At 37.5% G+C, this 17,590-nt stretch overlaps 1 protein-coding gene across 1 annotated transcript in view; it reads left to right on the forward strand.

Moving 5' to 3' along the window:
* Positions 1–17,590, forward strand: part of LOC127853561 (retinol dehydrogenase 14-like) — a 42,802-nt gene that overhangs the window by 19,331 nt on the left and 5,881 nt on the right. The window contains exons 2-7 of the mRNA XM_052388155.1: positions 10,028–10,113; positions 10,589–10,799; positions 11,084–11,118; positions 11,701–11,810; positions 12,567–12,660; positions 13,062–13,212. Coding sequence (XP_052244115.1) covers positions 10,028–10,113; positions 10,589–10,799; positions 11,084–11,118; positions 11,701–11,810; positions 12,567–12,660; positions 13,062–13,212 — 687 coding nt within the window. The remainder of the gene's footprint in view (positions 1–10,027; positions 10,114–10,588; positions 10,800–11,083; positions 11,119–11,700; positions 11,811–12,566; positions 12,661–13,061; positions 13,213–17,590) is intronic.

The following is a 17,590-nucleotide window of genomic DNA, read 5'->3' on the forward strand; positions in this document are numbered from 1 at the left end:
TTGTTGAAAGTATTTTGATAAATAAAGTGCGATGTGGACATAATATGGAAATAAAAGCAAACTACAACCTTACTAGCTTTGAAGACTGTTAATGTTTTTGGTATTATTGACACAGCTGAGTAGGTGATTTCGCTTTAGTGAAAATTTTCACGGACGACGAAGAAAGACCGATCACATTAACTAGCCCTAAAATTGATCTACAAATAGCCCAATTTTGTGTCACATTTGTATAATTTTCCATTTCCTCGTAAACGAAACATTTGACCATTAAAAGAAATGAAGATCGCATTGCAGTATGAACATTTATTTGAAACATGTACTTTATACATGTACACTAGAGTTTCAGGAACAGAAATTCAAGTAAGAAAGTACAAAGTAAACATATCATATATTTGCGCCCGTGTTATTATTAAATATAAGATTTACAACAGTCATTTCGTTTAATATATTGAAGTTTGAAAAGAAATGTTAATAAATCTTTCGAAAGAACCATATTTTGAAAGGAACATTCCACAATTTACGAGGATTTCATAACTAAATGACCGCCATGTTTTCAAACAGTTAGTGACGTTTTATTCATTCTTTTGCAATCAAACAATGAAATAAAGAGCATGATTAATCTGTTTTTACCAAGTTTGCAATGTCTGTAAATGTGTACAACAATATGAGTGAATGTATTTAACAAAGAAAAAAAAAATTACGGCATGATCAATTCCAATAACAAGAATATCAATTTTGTGTTGCTTATCGACACATTGTAAATAAAACTCGAAACGAAACTTACTTGAAGTAAACTAACTTAACAACTAAATTTGCAAAATATAACTACTTTTTTAAGCAATTGTTTTCCATATGTAATTAGTAACCATCCAATATTTCAGTCAAGGCCAAGAACAAAGAAGTCGCACTTTTAATCGATTCAGAAATTGGCAGTTGCTCCCGCTGCATTTCACACACATGTTCTAGGACGGGTATGAAGTCATCTTTACACCCAAACTGCGGTTTCTTTACAATGTATTTCTCTTGAATATGATCAATGGGTTCCAATTCGCAAGGAAGCCGAAATGAAAAATTTCGGGTTACATACGCCTCAGGCTGGTAGTATATTACCATCGGTATCCCATTTGGTGCTTCCACATGTCTTTGCTGCCAAATCCGATGAGAATTCCATAGATGGGTGAAAGAGTTCAGATCACGTTGTATTAATGGTATGAAACAGAATCTCAAGCATTCTAAATGCACAGGATCATCAATCCGAAGCAAGCCGCTGTCCACCATATCCTTAAAATAGTTCCTCCAGTAAAACTAACTCTTAAATTCACCCAAAAATGTTCAATTCTTTGATTGCCAGTGGATCTCCCATTCATGTAACTGTTCATTCCAGAAATGTTATCTCTGTCATTAAACCTAAACGCTATCTGCATAGCCCGTACCCAAACGTTTTCTGTCCCTGCATCGCCACGAACCAGACTTGGAACGCGACCAATCCGTTTCAAAACGTTAACAAAGAAGCCCGCGATAATTCGAGGGTCGTTATTCGAATAACATGCCTCCAGCCATTATATGCATCTGGAAAATCCATCAACCACCCCGTGTATAGCAATTCCAAAAGGCTTTAGCTTATCATACCCATTAATGTGTATAGTAAAATTAGGACCTTTATTGGTATAGACTCTGCGTCGCAGTCAATGTGCAGACCTGAAAGCGCCACCCTCAGGATCAATTACCTTCAATACACATCTTGTTGTTTCTTGGGTAACTTTGACATTTGTGATTGTGTTGACCAGTTTCCATATAGTTTTATAACCACATTCAGCCATCCCTCTTTCATATACTGAACGAATCGCTCGTATAACGTCTGGAAGAGGAGACGACGCGTTGCGTCTTTTGAGCCCTAACCTACGCAGTAGCCGTTTCAGTTGACCCTAATTGAGAGCAGTGTTGTGAAGGAAAAGCAAAAATCCACATATATCCGGACGCGTATAGCCCTGTATGTGATAACGCGAAATCAAAACATCCCTTTCTTGATTTGAAAGTACAGCTAACGATGAGTAAACATATATCAGTGCCATTGACACACAAATCTGCAATATAAAAAAGTTGTGAGTCGTTAAACACACGTTTTGCATGTATTAGTAGAAGAGAAATATCTAAATGAATCAATTGAGATTTAAGCTCTCTAAATGCTCATATAACCCAACGAACACATTAATATTTATTTTTTGCAAACAGTGTATGTTATTTTTACCTTTATATCAAGCATTCCTGCTGTAAAAATGGACTGTCTGAGGTTTTGCGTGATTCGAAAGAATATACCAGAAACTCAAAATCTGTACGACGCCGGAACCAATGTTGCAATAAAGTGATGATGTCAAAATTCTACGACGACATGATATGAAAAAGGTGTCATGGCGTAAAAAATAACTCATCGTGTCGACTAAAACTATGATGGCAATTCATTTTCACAAGAGCATGACGCCAAAAAGTATGTAGATTTGTCGACTTAGATCATGTCGACCAAATCTATTTTCGGGAAAAGCCGGAAACATTTACGTAAAGACTTCAACTTAATGTCGTTATGACGAGTAGAATTAAGGTGGGAAAAGCTATAAAACTATGTCGACATACCATGTTATTTCACAGTAAGTCGACATAAATTATTCCGGCATGACCACATTATTGTGGTGTACCATATACGTTTCCGTACAAATCCGAGCTGCCAAAATTGCAAATAATAGCGACATAACGTGAAATTAGAAGAACAGAACAGACCAGAATATTTATTACGACTTGTACATAGTACATCGTCAGTGTTAACCATACTATAATAGATATATCAATAGGTCATGTGAAAAGTAAGTGATAATACAGAATTTAGTAATGAACATATATAAACATAATACATGGCAGTAGTGGGAATACCTCAAAAACAGTGACTACATTTTACAACAAAAAATATGCGAAAGGGTGGCAATCAGCTATTATGCTGTTAACATATATAAAAATGGACTAAATACAAATTAGTCATTTTAAGTATTTAATTTGCGCTGTAATGCTATTTAATAGAAGGAAATAGCCAACATATATTGCACTGGCTATATAAGGCAGCAACATGTATAATGAAACATGTCTGTTACACATTTATAGAGATACATTTTTAGTTCCGTACAATAAATGTTAACAATAGAGTTTCTAAAAATAAATAACATAAAGCCATACATAGGTATTGAGCATTATGCTTATTATATTAGAAGTATTTGTGCAGATTTGCTATAAAATATTATATACATACCATTAAAAAAACAATTGCACAAACAAACATACAATAGAACCGGCGGATATTGGCACTCAGTTGGTTGTATTTGTATTCTGAACAATATTCAATATGGACTTTCTGATCAACAGTGCTTCTTTAACAAAAACAGATAATTTAATAGCTTCTTTTTTACACAGTCTCATAAGGCTTAGAAATTTATACACTGATGGTCGCTTGAAAAAATAAGGTTTTATGTATTTTTTCCTGATATCGTTATAACAAGGGCATATTAAAATAAAATGATATTCGTCCTCTATATCACGTGAGCTACAACAAATGCAATATCTTTCTTCCCTAGCAATTCGATTAGTACTAAACCTACCCGTTTGGATTCTTAGTGGGTGACTAGACATTCGTAATCTACAGAAGTAAAATCTGAGACTTTTAGGTAAAACATCTAGGTATTTTTCATATTCAAACGTTAATTTAAATTCTTTGTACAACATTAAAACAGGACTTTCAAGCGAGTGTAACCAATCTTGTTTAAAACAATCTATGACTCGGCATTTAAATTCAGCCAAGAAAGCGTTTTTGTTAGTATACTGATAATTTTCGAAAACGTATGCGAACCCATAATCATTTAGGAGATGTTTTACATTTGATACCCAATTTCTTTTCCCGTTAATACAATCTTTGAGAGCCTCGTTATAAACAACATTTAATATAATATTATCACTGTCTTTGATATTAAACCAATATTTAATTATTCTAATGTATCTATGGATATAGAGTGGATATCTGCCCAGCTCACCATAGACTGCAGCAGAACACGTATTGCTGTTTACTCTTAATAGTTGTTTACAAAATTTAAGGTGAATTCTTTCTATTTCCTTTGATTTGGTATAACCCCAAACTTCACAAGAATAGTTAAGTATGGGTGTTACAAATGCATCGAATAGTTGGCAAAATATTTTGGGCGAAAGGTCAAAGTCGTTGCATTTGCAAACTAGAACATTTAAAGCTTTTAACGCCTTTCCATTGAAATGTTCAATGTTTTTACAAAAGTTTCCAGTGTAATTAAATACAGTACCCAGGTAGTTAAAATCATCAACAACTTCAATTGGCTGGCTATTATAGGTCCATTTTTCGTTTGCTAATAGCGCCCCACGTTTTCGAAAGACCATTATTTTCGTTTTTGTTATATTTACAGTTAGACCCCACGTACAGCAATATGCATACAACAGATCTAAATGTTTCTGAGTTTCATCAGGAGTTTTACCTATAATAGCCATATCATCAGCAAACAACAACAAAATCACAATTAAATCATCAATACTTAAGCCTGCATCAATATTGTACTGCAAATAAAGCTCTAAATCTTCAACAAATAATGAAAATAATAGAGGTGACATAAACTCTCCTTGGCGTAAACCAATAGCGTAATTAAAGTATTCAGAATAGGAAGAGCATAATTTAATACAAGATTTAACTTTTTGGTACATGTCTTTAACAATTCTAAGTAGTTTTCCATCGATACCAGTTTTGAACATTTTTAACCACAGTGCATTTCTATAAATAGAATCAAAGCATTTCATCATGTCCACGTATATTACATAGAGCCTCGTATTTTGATTAAGATATTGGACAAGTGAATGTAAAATAAAAATAGGGTCTACTGTTGAACGCCTTTTACGAAATCCGAATTGCGCAGCCGAAATACTGTTATTGTCCGAGCAGAAATTTTCTTTACGTTTATTCAAGACTGTGGTAAATAGCTTAGACAGGCAACTAACGAGAGTAATACCACGGTAATTATTCAATCGGAACACCTCGGACAATTCCGCCATACGGTGTGGTGTAGCCCACTGTCCGATGCGTTCAGATTGGGTAATTATTAACATCATCTTTGTGGCCTTTTTTATGTAGCGGAATTATCAAGCCTTCCATCCAGCTTTCTGGGTAGTAACCTGAATTTAAAATACCGTTAAAAAGATCACATAAATGACTAGCAAGGATATCAATACATTCCACGAAATACTCGTTTAATAATTGATCATTGCCAGGAGCTTTGTTACGCTTGAGCGATTTAACTGCACTGTGAATTTCACATACGGTAATAGGCTGGTCAAATTCAGTATTACATGTGGATAAATTATTAAAACCATGATGTGAACAAAAATATTCCGCGTCTTCGTTGTAGCAGTTAGATAAATCATTACTCAGATTAGCAAAGTGTTCTTTAAATGCATCAATAGAAATACCAGCATAGTCTGGTTTGTGCTTGCTTTTAAAATATTTCCAGAATTCTTTGGGTTTACATCTTTTTAGACCTTCAATTTCTTTCATTTTTTGTTTGTAACTGGCATTTTTACATTTTCTTACGATTTTCTTGTAAGATGATTTACGTTCTATTAGGAGTACCCTATTTGCGCTATTTTGATCCGAATTGAAAATGCGTAGTGCTTGCATATATGATTTTCGCGCAGAATGACATTCTTCATTAAACCAATCTGCGTGTTTTAGAACAGCATCCTTTGAGAAAAAAGGTTTGTTATTGAAAAGAAAGCACTTAGAAAACAACGGATTAGCCACGGCCCTAATAGTTTCAGAACACTCTTCAACAGTTTTATTTATAGATTCCCTGCAAGAGATATCGATATTTTGGGTAATATTGTTAAAACGCGGTAAAAATCCTATAATGCCTATACGAAAGCGCTCCGCGTTTGCCTCGTTCCATTTGTATTTGATTTCGCACTGTGGATTATCTTTCTGAACAGGTTTTGGGCATAATAATGAAAAACGCAACGGTGCGTGGTCACTCCATTCATTAAATGGTTCAATAGTAAAATTATTGATAAGTGAAAAGTGGCGTTCATTCATTAAAAGATAGTCTATAACAGAACAACCGTTATTCGAGCAAAACGTATAATTACTTGTATTAAAAATTCGACCATTAACAATACGTAAAGACGAAGATTTGCAAAGATCTATCAATTTAACACCATGACTATTATGAACATTATCGACCGAGGCCCGTACGGGGTTACAATCAGGGACATAGTCAGGGTCGTCAAATGAATTATTTACATAATCATAAGGAATAAAATCACATTTTGTACCAACTCTACTGTTTAAATCGCCACATATAAATACACACCCAAGTAAATTAAATACAGAAATATCTTGTTGAATAGTATCAAACAAATCAATGTTAACAAAATTATTGGCCGGCGATTCCTCTCCCCAAATATATATAAATATATAGCTTGCTTCTTGTTGCCATTCTGGATGATATAATCTCGTCATATTGACCTTCTTCCTTTATTGTCCCGGCGTGTTTGTATCCTTTAAATTCGTCCACGCGTCAAATATCAAGTTTTTTTCATTTTTCCTATCCGTACGTTTATATGTCGTTCTAGCGTTCACTAAAACGGCGCCATCACAACAAAACGATATTACAGAGCCGTTTCATTATCTGAAGCGTGTAAAATACGGAAAAATGCAAAACGCATAATTATTGATATCATCCATATCATCTTGGCCTTTTTTTCCCGTCTGCCGCCGACCAGTTTCCCCCGGGCATCACGGTACAGGGCGGATCTCTCCAGCAGTCCCGACCCCTTTCCGATCTGATCGGCATCTGCATCCAGGTCTTTTCTATGCCGCCTTCTCTTCCTCTTGCCTTGAAGATTCAAGGTCTGAGATTGTCTCTTGTCGTATTGGATGCAGGCTTGTGAAGGGTGTAGCCTAACTATCGCCAACGTCTCTGAAGAACGTTTTCTTTAACGGATTGCTACTTTGCTCTTCTCCTTACGTCTTCGTTGATGATCGAGCGTGTTTTGATGATCTTAAGGATATTCATTGAGAAGGTGTAGACCTGTATTTTCTTTACGTACCTGTCGGTGGTTCTCCAGGTCTCTACCCAATAGAGTAGTATTGGCTTCATGATAGTATTGAAGATCTTGGTATTAATGCCTATCGCAGTTGATCCCAAGATGTTCTTCAGCTGATAGAAGGCTGCTCGTGCCTTACTGATGAGGGTTCTGAAGTCAACAACTGTAGTTCCATGATTGTCCAGGTTGCTGCCGAGAAAGGTGAAGCTTTCCACCTTTTCAAGTGCCTCGCCTTGGACTTTGAATGATTTGTCTTTGAATGCATTGGCTTTGTGAACACCTTGCTTTTACCTCTGATAAAAGTGAGATCCCGTCTGGCTGAGTTTTCCACAACAATCTTGATCTTTTCCTTCTTTTGTTGTTGGGTGTGTGTGTGAGAAAGAAACCATATCGTCGGCAAAGTTGAAGTCGTCCAACTGCTTTCAAAGTGCCCAACGGATTTCGTTTCGCTTCTGGTCCATCGAGGTCTTCATGGCACAGTCTGTGGCCATCAAAAACAGGAAAGGTTAAAGCCTGGGATCAGCCTTGCCTCACTAATGTTTTTACTTTGAGCTGTCTGTCATGATCGATTTTTCATGTCATCCCTTCATAAGACTTCCTAATGATGCTGGTGATCCTTTCGGGCACTCCATAGTGCCTCAGTTGTCTCCGGATAAATTGTCGGTCAACGCTGTCGAATTCCTTCTTATAGTCGATGAAGTTGACGTAGAGGTGTGAGTTCCACTCCAGGGATAATTTCATAATGATTCGAAGGGTTGTGATCTGATTTCCACACGATCTCTGCTTTCGGAAGCTGGCTTGTTGGTCACGGAGATGCGGGTCTACCTTGTTTTTCATCGGTTTAGCAGGATGCAGTAAAACTTCTTTCTGGGATGGATAACAGCGTTATCACTCGGTATTAGGAGCAATAACTCAGGTCACCTTTATCGGGAGCTTGGTGAGATAGCCCTCTTGATTTTTCGTCTTCTTCACATATCTTGCTGTAGAGCGGGTAAATGGCTCCAGACTGGTCTCGACGAACGCCTTCGGCGATAGTGTAGGTATGCTGTCAGATCGCTTGTAGATGGTGGTATCTCCGGTCGGTTCCCGGGACCTTGCTACTGGAATTGCTCGATCCTCCTATGTTCTACTATTCTCCGCCTGCTATCACTCGTCCGTTTGTGTACCTAACTGGCCTCCCTAAATTGGCATACTTTTCTGTTATTCTCTTGGTTATTTAGTTCAGGTCATTGGGTCTGTTCTGGCGTACTGCCTCTTCTGCCTCTGTTGCCAGTATCTCTATGTAGTTCCGCTTGTCTGCTCTTTTACTTCAATTGACGTTCCTGTTTGCTTCAGTGTACTATCTTATGCTGTTACTTTTTCTGCTTTTGTTCTGCTGCTGTTGACACTTGTATTATTTTATGTTCTTTCTTTAACTTGTTCAAGCGTCTCTGCTGATACCGAATCCATGTTGGTGTTGGACTTTGAGACCAGTACTTCTTTGCATGTTGATGTCACTGCTTATGTCACTTTCTGCCACTTCTTTTCTATCGTCTCTTTTTCAAGCAGCTCCTCTAGAGCCTAAACCTTGTTTGATAGATAAAATTTGAACTCTTCTTGCTTTAAGTTGTCTTTCAGCCAACGGTGTTGATATGCTGGCGATGGCAGAATCCCCCTTACACATTCTTCTTCACCTACAGTTTCAATCGGGCGACAAGGAGATGATGATCCAAATAAACGTTTGCTCCTCGCTTAAAGCGCAAACCCAGAAGAGAGCGACGAAACTTCCTCGCGATACACACGTGGTCGATCTGGTTCCCCGTCGTAAGGTCTGCAGACACCAAAGTTGCTTTTTGTATCCTTTTATGTTGGAAAACACTATCTCTGATGACATGGTTACTTGTGGGGCACATGTCGGCGAATCTCTCAGCGTTGTCGTTCATCTCACCTAGCCTTTGGGGCTGTCTTGTATAATGGTAGACAGTCTGTTGTAAAATGTGTCCTTCTCATCCTATTCACTGTCGTTCGTCAGGGCTTAGAACTGGGCTATGCTAATGTAGATCCTCTTCTTCTTTGTATGGAAAGAGGCAGGCATAATCCGTGGTCCGTGCGCCCCAACCTGATGAGCGCTCTCTGAGCCGACCTGGAAAACTACTCCCTGGGTTTATGCTGAATTTTCCGACACATTTTCCGGGAAAAGCAGAAACTCGCCGGAAGTCAGTCGCTTCTTTACATAACCAGTTCATCTTGATTCGAGGATTCCTATGACGCTGAGATTGAACTTCCCAATCTATGTGGCTACTTGCGCTGTCTTCCAGGTCCTATACATGGTTCGAACATTTCATGTACCGATGGTGGTGGTCCTGGTGGAGATTATTTTATTCGGCCTGACGGCTTCCAGTTGACTCCAAGTCCCGGCGTCATACATATTCTACCTGGTGGACCCTCTTTTCCCAGGTCCGCGATGTCTGTTATGCTTTTAAGCGTTTCGGTAACTAGCGGGATTTTCACAGGGTATGGAAGATGGTCATACGCCCTACCCTCCTCCTTTTTCATTCGGATTTGGGACCGTCCTTGGTCGAGTTAATTCTTTATGTTATTTACGGTGGCAAAGAGGTGACATTCCCTTCTCTTTTTTGCTATCTCGTTAGCTATGTCGTGAAAACGACTTACTAAGTCGGGGAAACGAGATAGAAAACAAGAGGAGTGCAAAACTAAGTGGAATGAAAACGAGCGGTGTAGAAAAATAAAGGAGGGACGCATTAAACAAAGGAGAAGAGAACGCGTTAGCTATGTCGTGGGAACGACTTACCAAGTCGAGAGGAGGGCTATCTAAAAAGAGGAATAAATGTGACATCTATGTCACCGTAATATTTTCATACTAACTTTCCTTCACCAGGTATCGGATACGAGGTGGCCAAGTGGATCGCCATGATGGGAGGCACAGTCGTTATGGCGTGCCGGAACGAGGACGACACCATGAAGGCAAGTTGCGCATGCGCAGTGGGAGCAAGTGCTATATATTTATATTTTTGGAACAACGTATTTTCCCGGATAAGCTCTCATATGCAAATCAGACCCACGCTTTTTCTATTTGAAACCGCGGTTTGACCATAAGGTTACAATGCTATGTTAATCAACCACGTCTTCTGCCGTTTTAAAATTGAGATAATACAAACCAAGCACAAAACCATTCGACATAAGACTTTGGTTGTACGTAAAAAACGTGTAAGTCAGCAAGGAGGACCACTTAAATAATTATGGAAGTGCTTTTGGTTATTCTTATCTTGATTTGATCAAAATGAAACAAGTATTGAGTCATTCTATGTATGAGCCAGGAGATCTTTTATGCAAAAAAAGTTTGGCAAAGCGGTCACATAGCATTAGCTGTATAAAAATGAGAAACGTCCTCTAGTCTTCACTTATAGGAATGTATTAAATCTGCCGCTCTGTTGTCCAGGCTATGCGGCAAATGGAAAAGGAATACAAAGAAGAAAAGGAAAGGGGAACAATTCATGGACTGGTGGATGTTCCAGAGTTATCGCTTGTCTATATGCATTTGGACTTGGGATCCTTTCATTCCACAAAACAGTTCGTTGAGGATTATAAGACCTCGGGTCGCCCATTGCACGTGCTCATATGCAACGCGGGCATTGTGAAACCACGTCCAGGTAAATGTGTTCTGGCTAATTCTCAATATTGATTTATTGATATAAACGCAAAAAAGTTATTTTTATATGTTTTCTTGGACAGCAAATATCAACCAATTGCAAAATATATGACAAATGCTTCCAAATTATGCCAATATTTTTTTAAGTATATGTTTTGCACCAGGCTCCAGTATCTTATAGAGTTTAAAATAAAAAGAAACATATCGCGACCCTAATAATTATTATGATTCATTTACTTTCTTCAAAATATAAAATAAAACATAAAGTGCATCGTTTATTTGCAGAAAAGACAGACGATGGGTTCGAATCCATGCTCCAGGTCGGGTATTGGTTTTATTGTTAAAACGCATTTCAACAAAAATAAATGTTCAGCAAAATCAAAGCACTAAAGACGAGAAAATGGTGCATAGAAATTTAAGGTTTAAGTTGAAGTATAAGATTCGCATATGGCAGTGACATGATCCTAAACGAGTCCATGTAAATCTTACACCCTTAAAATCAATGTTCATGAATTGTAAATGGTTTGCATTCAAATTACAAATGAACATATACGTTTATTAGTCATAAGCAGATAGTCGCATGACGTATGTTATTAAGATAAGGGCAATTTTAAAATAATATCAATCAAATTATTCAAATGAGTCTGCAGTATTATCCATTGATTGCACTTGGATATCACGTAATCCGCGATTACACTCGTATATAAAAATCACCGGCCTTTTGCGCTTTTTCAAAGCATACTTTATATGGTATAATTTGTAATTCTAGCTAGATGGATGTAAATCATCCCTTTTACAATAGCCCGGATCCGTTTGTTTAGTACTGATATTCAAGTCAGGCTTTTTCGACCACCAACCATAATCTGCAAATTTCCAATCGATTGCATTGTTTTCATATTCAGGTAAATTATCTGAGTCATTTCTTACTTATCGGCATGCTTCTGCCGATGATGAAGGGCAACGCGGTAACTGACGACACTCGAATTGTGCTCGTATCCAGCGACGCCCACAGGTAAATATGAGCCTTGTTCAGGGAAAACGGTACTTAATGCATGTTCATACAGTTTCGTTTCAAGAATAATCATGGACGACATTTTCCGCCTACATTGGATTTTCGCTTAGAAGATACTTCCTTTAAATGAAAATTTTTTTTAAAGCGGGAAGTGTGCTCCCCGATAAGCCTTTACGGACAGCACGGCTAATCTGGGAAGACACTTTACGCTAATGCATTAAACCCTATATTCTTAGAGCACAGCTCATGTGTAATTCATTAGGACGTCGGCGTTCCCCATGTCTCATGCACTTTTTTTTGCGTTTTGTTCAATAGCCGCAATCGCTATCAGGATACCCACGTCCGTACTTAGTTTTTAGGTGCAGGCAGTCATGAATAAGCAAATGTACAGACTTGCACATACTTACAAGTGTGAATATGGTTTGCAACAGATGAACGTAATTCATACATTTTTGAAAGTTCAATAAATGGAAAAGCAATTAAAAGAGTGACCTTTATAGAAATTGCATGAATGTCCAATTTATTAAGAAATGCTATGTACCGGCGTGTTTATATATATATATATGATTTTTAAGAGCGACAGCTCAGAAAACGGTGAAATCTTATATTATGTTACAATATAAGGAGTCTTGTAATCAGTTACGAACGTCAATGAATATCTTAGATTCTATACATATTAATGTAAACGAAATATGTGTGAAGCGGTCTTATATAGAATTGTGTTATGAAACAAAAGTATGTTTTTTCTTCTTCTAGAATGTGTCGATTTAATCTGGCAGCTATAAACTATGACGACGATCCTATGAAGTTCAGCGGATTCGACTACTACGGTAGATCTAAACTGTATCAAGTGAGAACAATTTGAAATTACTTTTTTTCCAAGCATTTTTCATGAATAAACGTGCTGTAATGTTTTGTTTGCATGTTTCGTTGAACAATTTGTTTCGGTAAACACATGAGATAAAAATGTCGCCCGCACCAAAGCGAAACAAAACATGCCTCTGAGAAAAAGAATACTGCTGTGGTTCGCACACAATAAAGTAAAATGTATCTCGCACATCGTATAGTATTATGACTGTGGTCATGCGTCTCTGTGCCAAAAGCACGTGACTGTTACGTGAGTTGTGCAGTTTGGTGCACTTTTTAACAGTTAGTAATTGATAGTTATTACGCCCCTCAACCATAAATTATATTCCATTGCTTGAATATTAATCACTCTTCAAATGGAATAATTCTCGTGAAATCTTTCAGATAATGCAGATGTACTCTTTGCAACGAAGGCTAAAAAACTCTCACGTGACTATCACTTCTGCTCATCCGGGAACCGTAGAAACAGAAATTGGTCGCGACTTCAAGGACGTTAAGCTCTACCAGTTCTTCCTGACCATGACGCGTTTCTTTGGTAAAATAAAAAATATGTCATATGAAATTGCGATACTTTGGGAAGAGGACAACGACAACGAGCGAGGCATGGTATAGGGGTGATAACCCTGGGTTATGGTTAGTGTTAGGGTTAAGGTTAGGGGTCGGGTTAGGGTTAAGGTTAGGGTTAGGCTAACCCTAACCCAAACCCGACCCCTAACACTAACCCTACCCCTTAGCCTAACCCTCTACCCCCCCCCCCCCCATGCGCATTACAATACCATGCCTCGCTCGTTGTCGTTGTCATCTTCCCTACTTTAATTGCGAGTTACCATATATCAAGACACTAACACTATCCATTCTCTTCGAGTTTCATTTCGGTAGGTAAACATAGTCTTAAGGGATAACTAGTCCATATAAACGTACTCCCAGAGCCTTTGATGATTTTTCTATGGCGGCTCTGGGAACACATGAGATCATGGCCCTTTGAGTTATAAAGCTGAGAGTTGAATAATGGCAACTAAAGGGATAACATTCCGAAATCAGAAGCTATTCTTCTGATGTTCCAATTTTAAGTTTTATAGCACGTGAAACAACGTAAGTGCTTCATTTTTATGTACGGCTAAAAAAGAGCGATTAAGAGAACCTTTTCAAAAGCATAACACTACAAATAATAACAAGAAATTAGCACAAACTCACATGTTTCTGTATATTTAAATACTAAAGGATGTTATAACAACGAAAAGGAGCAATTTCACTTTTGAAAAAATATAACTTAAAGCTTACTGTAAATTGACTTTAAATATATCAAGTCACACAGTTTTTGATTTCCTTCGATAAATATTCATAGTGATTAGAAATAGGATGAGAATATCTATGACAAAAGATTTTCTATGTTGGTCTCATAATAAAGCATGCTATGATACCATCTAAACATTTACAAATAAGTAACTGTAAGTGTGATTGAAAAATGTCGAACCCTGACACGTTTGTGGGGGGGGAGGGGCATATGCCGCCCCTTCTTAATCCGCCTCTGCATTGCACAGAGCCCCACCCATAAATAATTGATAACTCCTTACGTTGCCTTCCCGAATCATCGGGCAGAGATTCGACATAATCCGAACGTTGCTACGGGGGTAACAGCCGACAGGAGCTTGGTCCACCTTCAATCCTTCATTGCCATCGACAGAACTCAACAACTCATATGCAGATACTAAATGTTTATGCCCTCTGTAGGGAGGCATATAGCAGTCTCACTGTCCGTTCGGCATACCGTTTCCTGCGTTTTTGTCCTCAACGCTTCCAAATATTTAACTGAATTTTGGTGTTTGGGTCTACCTGCATGACTTTCAGATCAAGTTCGAGTTTCGTTACGGTCCATTGAATTTTTCTAAAAGTTACGTGCCTTAGACTAAAAAACTTTTACTAAAAGAACAGTTTTCCGGACTTTTTTCCTAAGCGCTTTCAAGATATTTACCTAATATTTGAAGTGTGTGTCTACCTACATTACACACAGATTAAGTTCGCGTTCAGTTCCGATCCGTTGAGTTTTGACGAATTAACGGGACTTAATTTAACTATTTTCTCTAAAATAACTGCTGCGCGGCTTGGAGGTGCCGTGTGGGGCATTTTGTTTCACAAACGCAATTAATGTTCCACCTGTGACGCACGATTCTATTGACGCCCGGTGCAGAGGCGACTCTGGGTCTTTTAGTGACCACGATGATGGCAATACACGTTTTTAACCTCTCGTGCTTCTTGCGCTCGGATAAGCTATACGAACAGTACACAGAGTCCATCACTTCTTATGTACCATTTTGGCCTCAAAATTATGAAACGCAATCGTCAAATGTTCCGTCTTTGAGTGTCTAACTCGCTAGCAGTCACTGATTCCCGCGTAATTTAAGTAATGCATATAAGGATAACAACAGACCGACATTCAACACAGACGTAACATACGTTTTTAGCTCGACTATTATATATGAAATATATATAGTGGAGCTATCCTACTCACCCCGGCGTCGGCGTTCCCGTGTGCGTGAGCGTTGGAATGTTAAAGTTTGCGTACCACCTCAAATATTTTCTATATCCTTTGACATATTGCTTTCTTATTTTGCATACTTCTTTAACAACATGACCCCAATCTTTAAACAAGAGCAGACAATTGTAAAAAGCATTTTGTAATAATTATGGCCCATTTTTCACTTAAAATATGCATTTTATTGATAAATAAATGTTCAAGTTTGCGTAACACCTCAAATATTGTCTCTGTCCCTTAACATATTGCTTTCATATTTTGCATACTTCTTTACCGACATGACCCCAATCTATAAACAAGAGCAGACAACTGTAACAAGCATTTTGTAAAAATTACGGCCCTTTTTCCACTTAGAATATGCATATTATTTATAAATCTATGTTAAAGTTTGCGTACCACCTCAAATATTTTCTATGTACCTTGCAATGTTGCTTTTATATTTTGCATACTTCTTTACCAACAGGACCCAAATCTATAAACAAGAGCAGACAACTGTATCAAGCATTTTGTACGAATTATTTTCCCTTTTTAAACTCAGAAAATTGAACATTTGGTTAATTTTGTGTTTTGGTCCATTTTACTCCTAAAGTATCATAGCTATTGCTTTCAGACTTGGAAAACTCGCTAACTATCATAAGGGGACAGTACAGGGAAAGTTGCATAACTCTAGTTGGCATTTTAACGGAATTATGGCCCTTTTTGTCGTAGTAACTTTGAATATTTGTTTTACATTTTGTGTTTACATCGACTTTACTTCTAAAGTATCAAGGCTATTGCTTTCAAACTTCAAATACTTTCTTACTATCAAGAGGGTACTGCATCTGGCAAGTTGAATTTGACCTTGCACTTTGAATGACCTTGAATCTCGAGGTCAAATTAATAAATTTTGCTTAAATTGCCAAAACTTCTTTACTAATAATCAGATTTGATTCATACTTTACAAAACAACACTTATCTGGCATACCACAATGGACTCTACCCAAACCATCCCCACGCTCCACGCCACGATTTTTTTCCCTTTTTATCTTATTTTTGAAAAGATCATCTAATAAATGACCACACCCCAACATTATACTCTCCGCCCCACCCCTCCCCCCCCCCCCCCCAACCAAAAAGACATTTTTAATATGGTGAAAAACAACACACAATTATTTATTTATTTTATTTTTGAAGGACCGTCCAACCATCCAACCCAAGCTATTATTGCTATCAAAATTGAAATGAAATCTAATTTGTTTGTTTTATGCCTTTACACATTTTCAATAGAGTGTGGCAAATATACCTGAACTCAGAATCGTCTATAAAGTACACCTTGTTTATATATTACCTTGACCTTATTGAATATGAACAATTTCCCCATGATGGCTTTCGTTATACTGTCAAGCACTTGTATAGTCGAGCGCGCTGTCTTGGACAGCTCTTGTATTATTGACTTATTCGTTTTACTAGTATATATTATATTCTATTCAAGACGGAATTAACGGACAACAACTTAGAATTCTTACAATTATTATAGTTATCACAGTTGTCTCCCTTGCATTGTGGGATATATTTTGGGCCATGGAAAGTAGAAAAACTTGCTGAAGTATTCAATGTTAAGTACTCTTTCGATTCACGTTGTCTACTTTTAAGCAACCCGAAAAAACTTCCCACGGCAATTCAAAGTTTTCCTCTGTGTCAACTGTGTCAAATACCAATTGTCAAGGGAAACCACTGCGATGAGTTTCCAAAACATATACTAGTAATCGGCCCCTCTTTCTGTACGTCGATCAAGGTTTAGTATAATAAATTAGACTTTCAGCGCGAATAGTGATACTTTTGATATGATGCAAATTCGATAGAAATTTTCGTTAGACAACACTACTTGATAGAGTTTAACAGACAGCTCACCTAATTAACCCAAGGTTTTTTAGGTATACTATATCGATTTGATAATGTAATCATGTGATATTTTTTTTTTTTAAATGCCGAAAGCATGTCGCCTGGTGAATGCTTTATAAATCGTATTCCGGAATAGTTTTGTGTGGTTTACATATACGTACCGTGTTTATCATAATTAAATTGCTCTACTTTATGCTCGAACTCGACTTAATCGAGTGTGTGCCCACTATCACTTACAAAATAGGCTAGGTCGGAAGGTCAATGTGTGTTTTTTTTTCAATAATTTTTTATCATGATATATGATTGACTTCACGCTTCAAAAAGGATGTTCAATATTAATGAGAAACATTTCCAAATCTCCATGCAAGACTCGTTCTTTATGCGTAAGCTCGTTTCGCGATGTGATGGAGTAAAGCTACGGAATACCGTTTTGGTCATCGTGGTTACACATTAAAATCCAGAGGGCGACAATGCGATAGTGCGATAGTACGATGAAGAC

The sequence above is a fragment of the Dreissena polymorpha genome, chromosome 12 (genome assembly GCF_020536995.1).
Source record: "Dreissena polymorpha isolate Duluth1 chromosome 12, UMN_Dpol_1.0, whole genome shotgun sequence".
Taxonomy (NCBI): Eukaryota; Metazoa; Mollusca; class Bivalvia; order Myida; family Dreissenidae; genus Dreissena; species Dreissena polymorpha.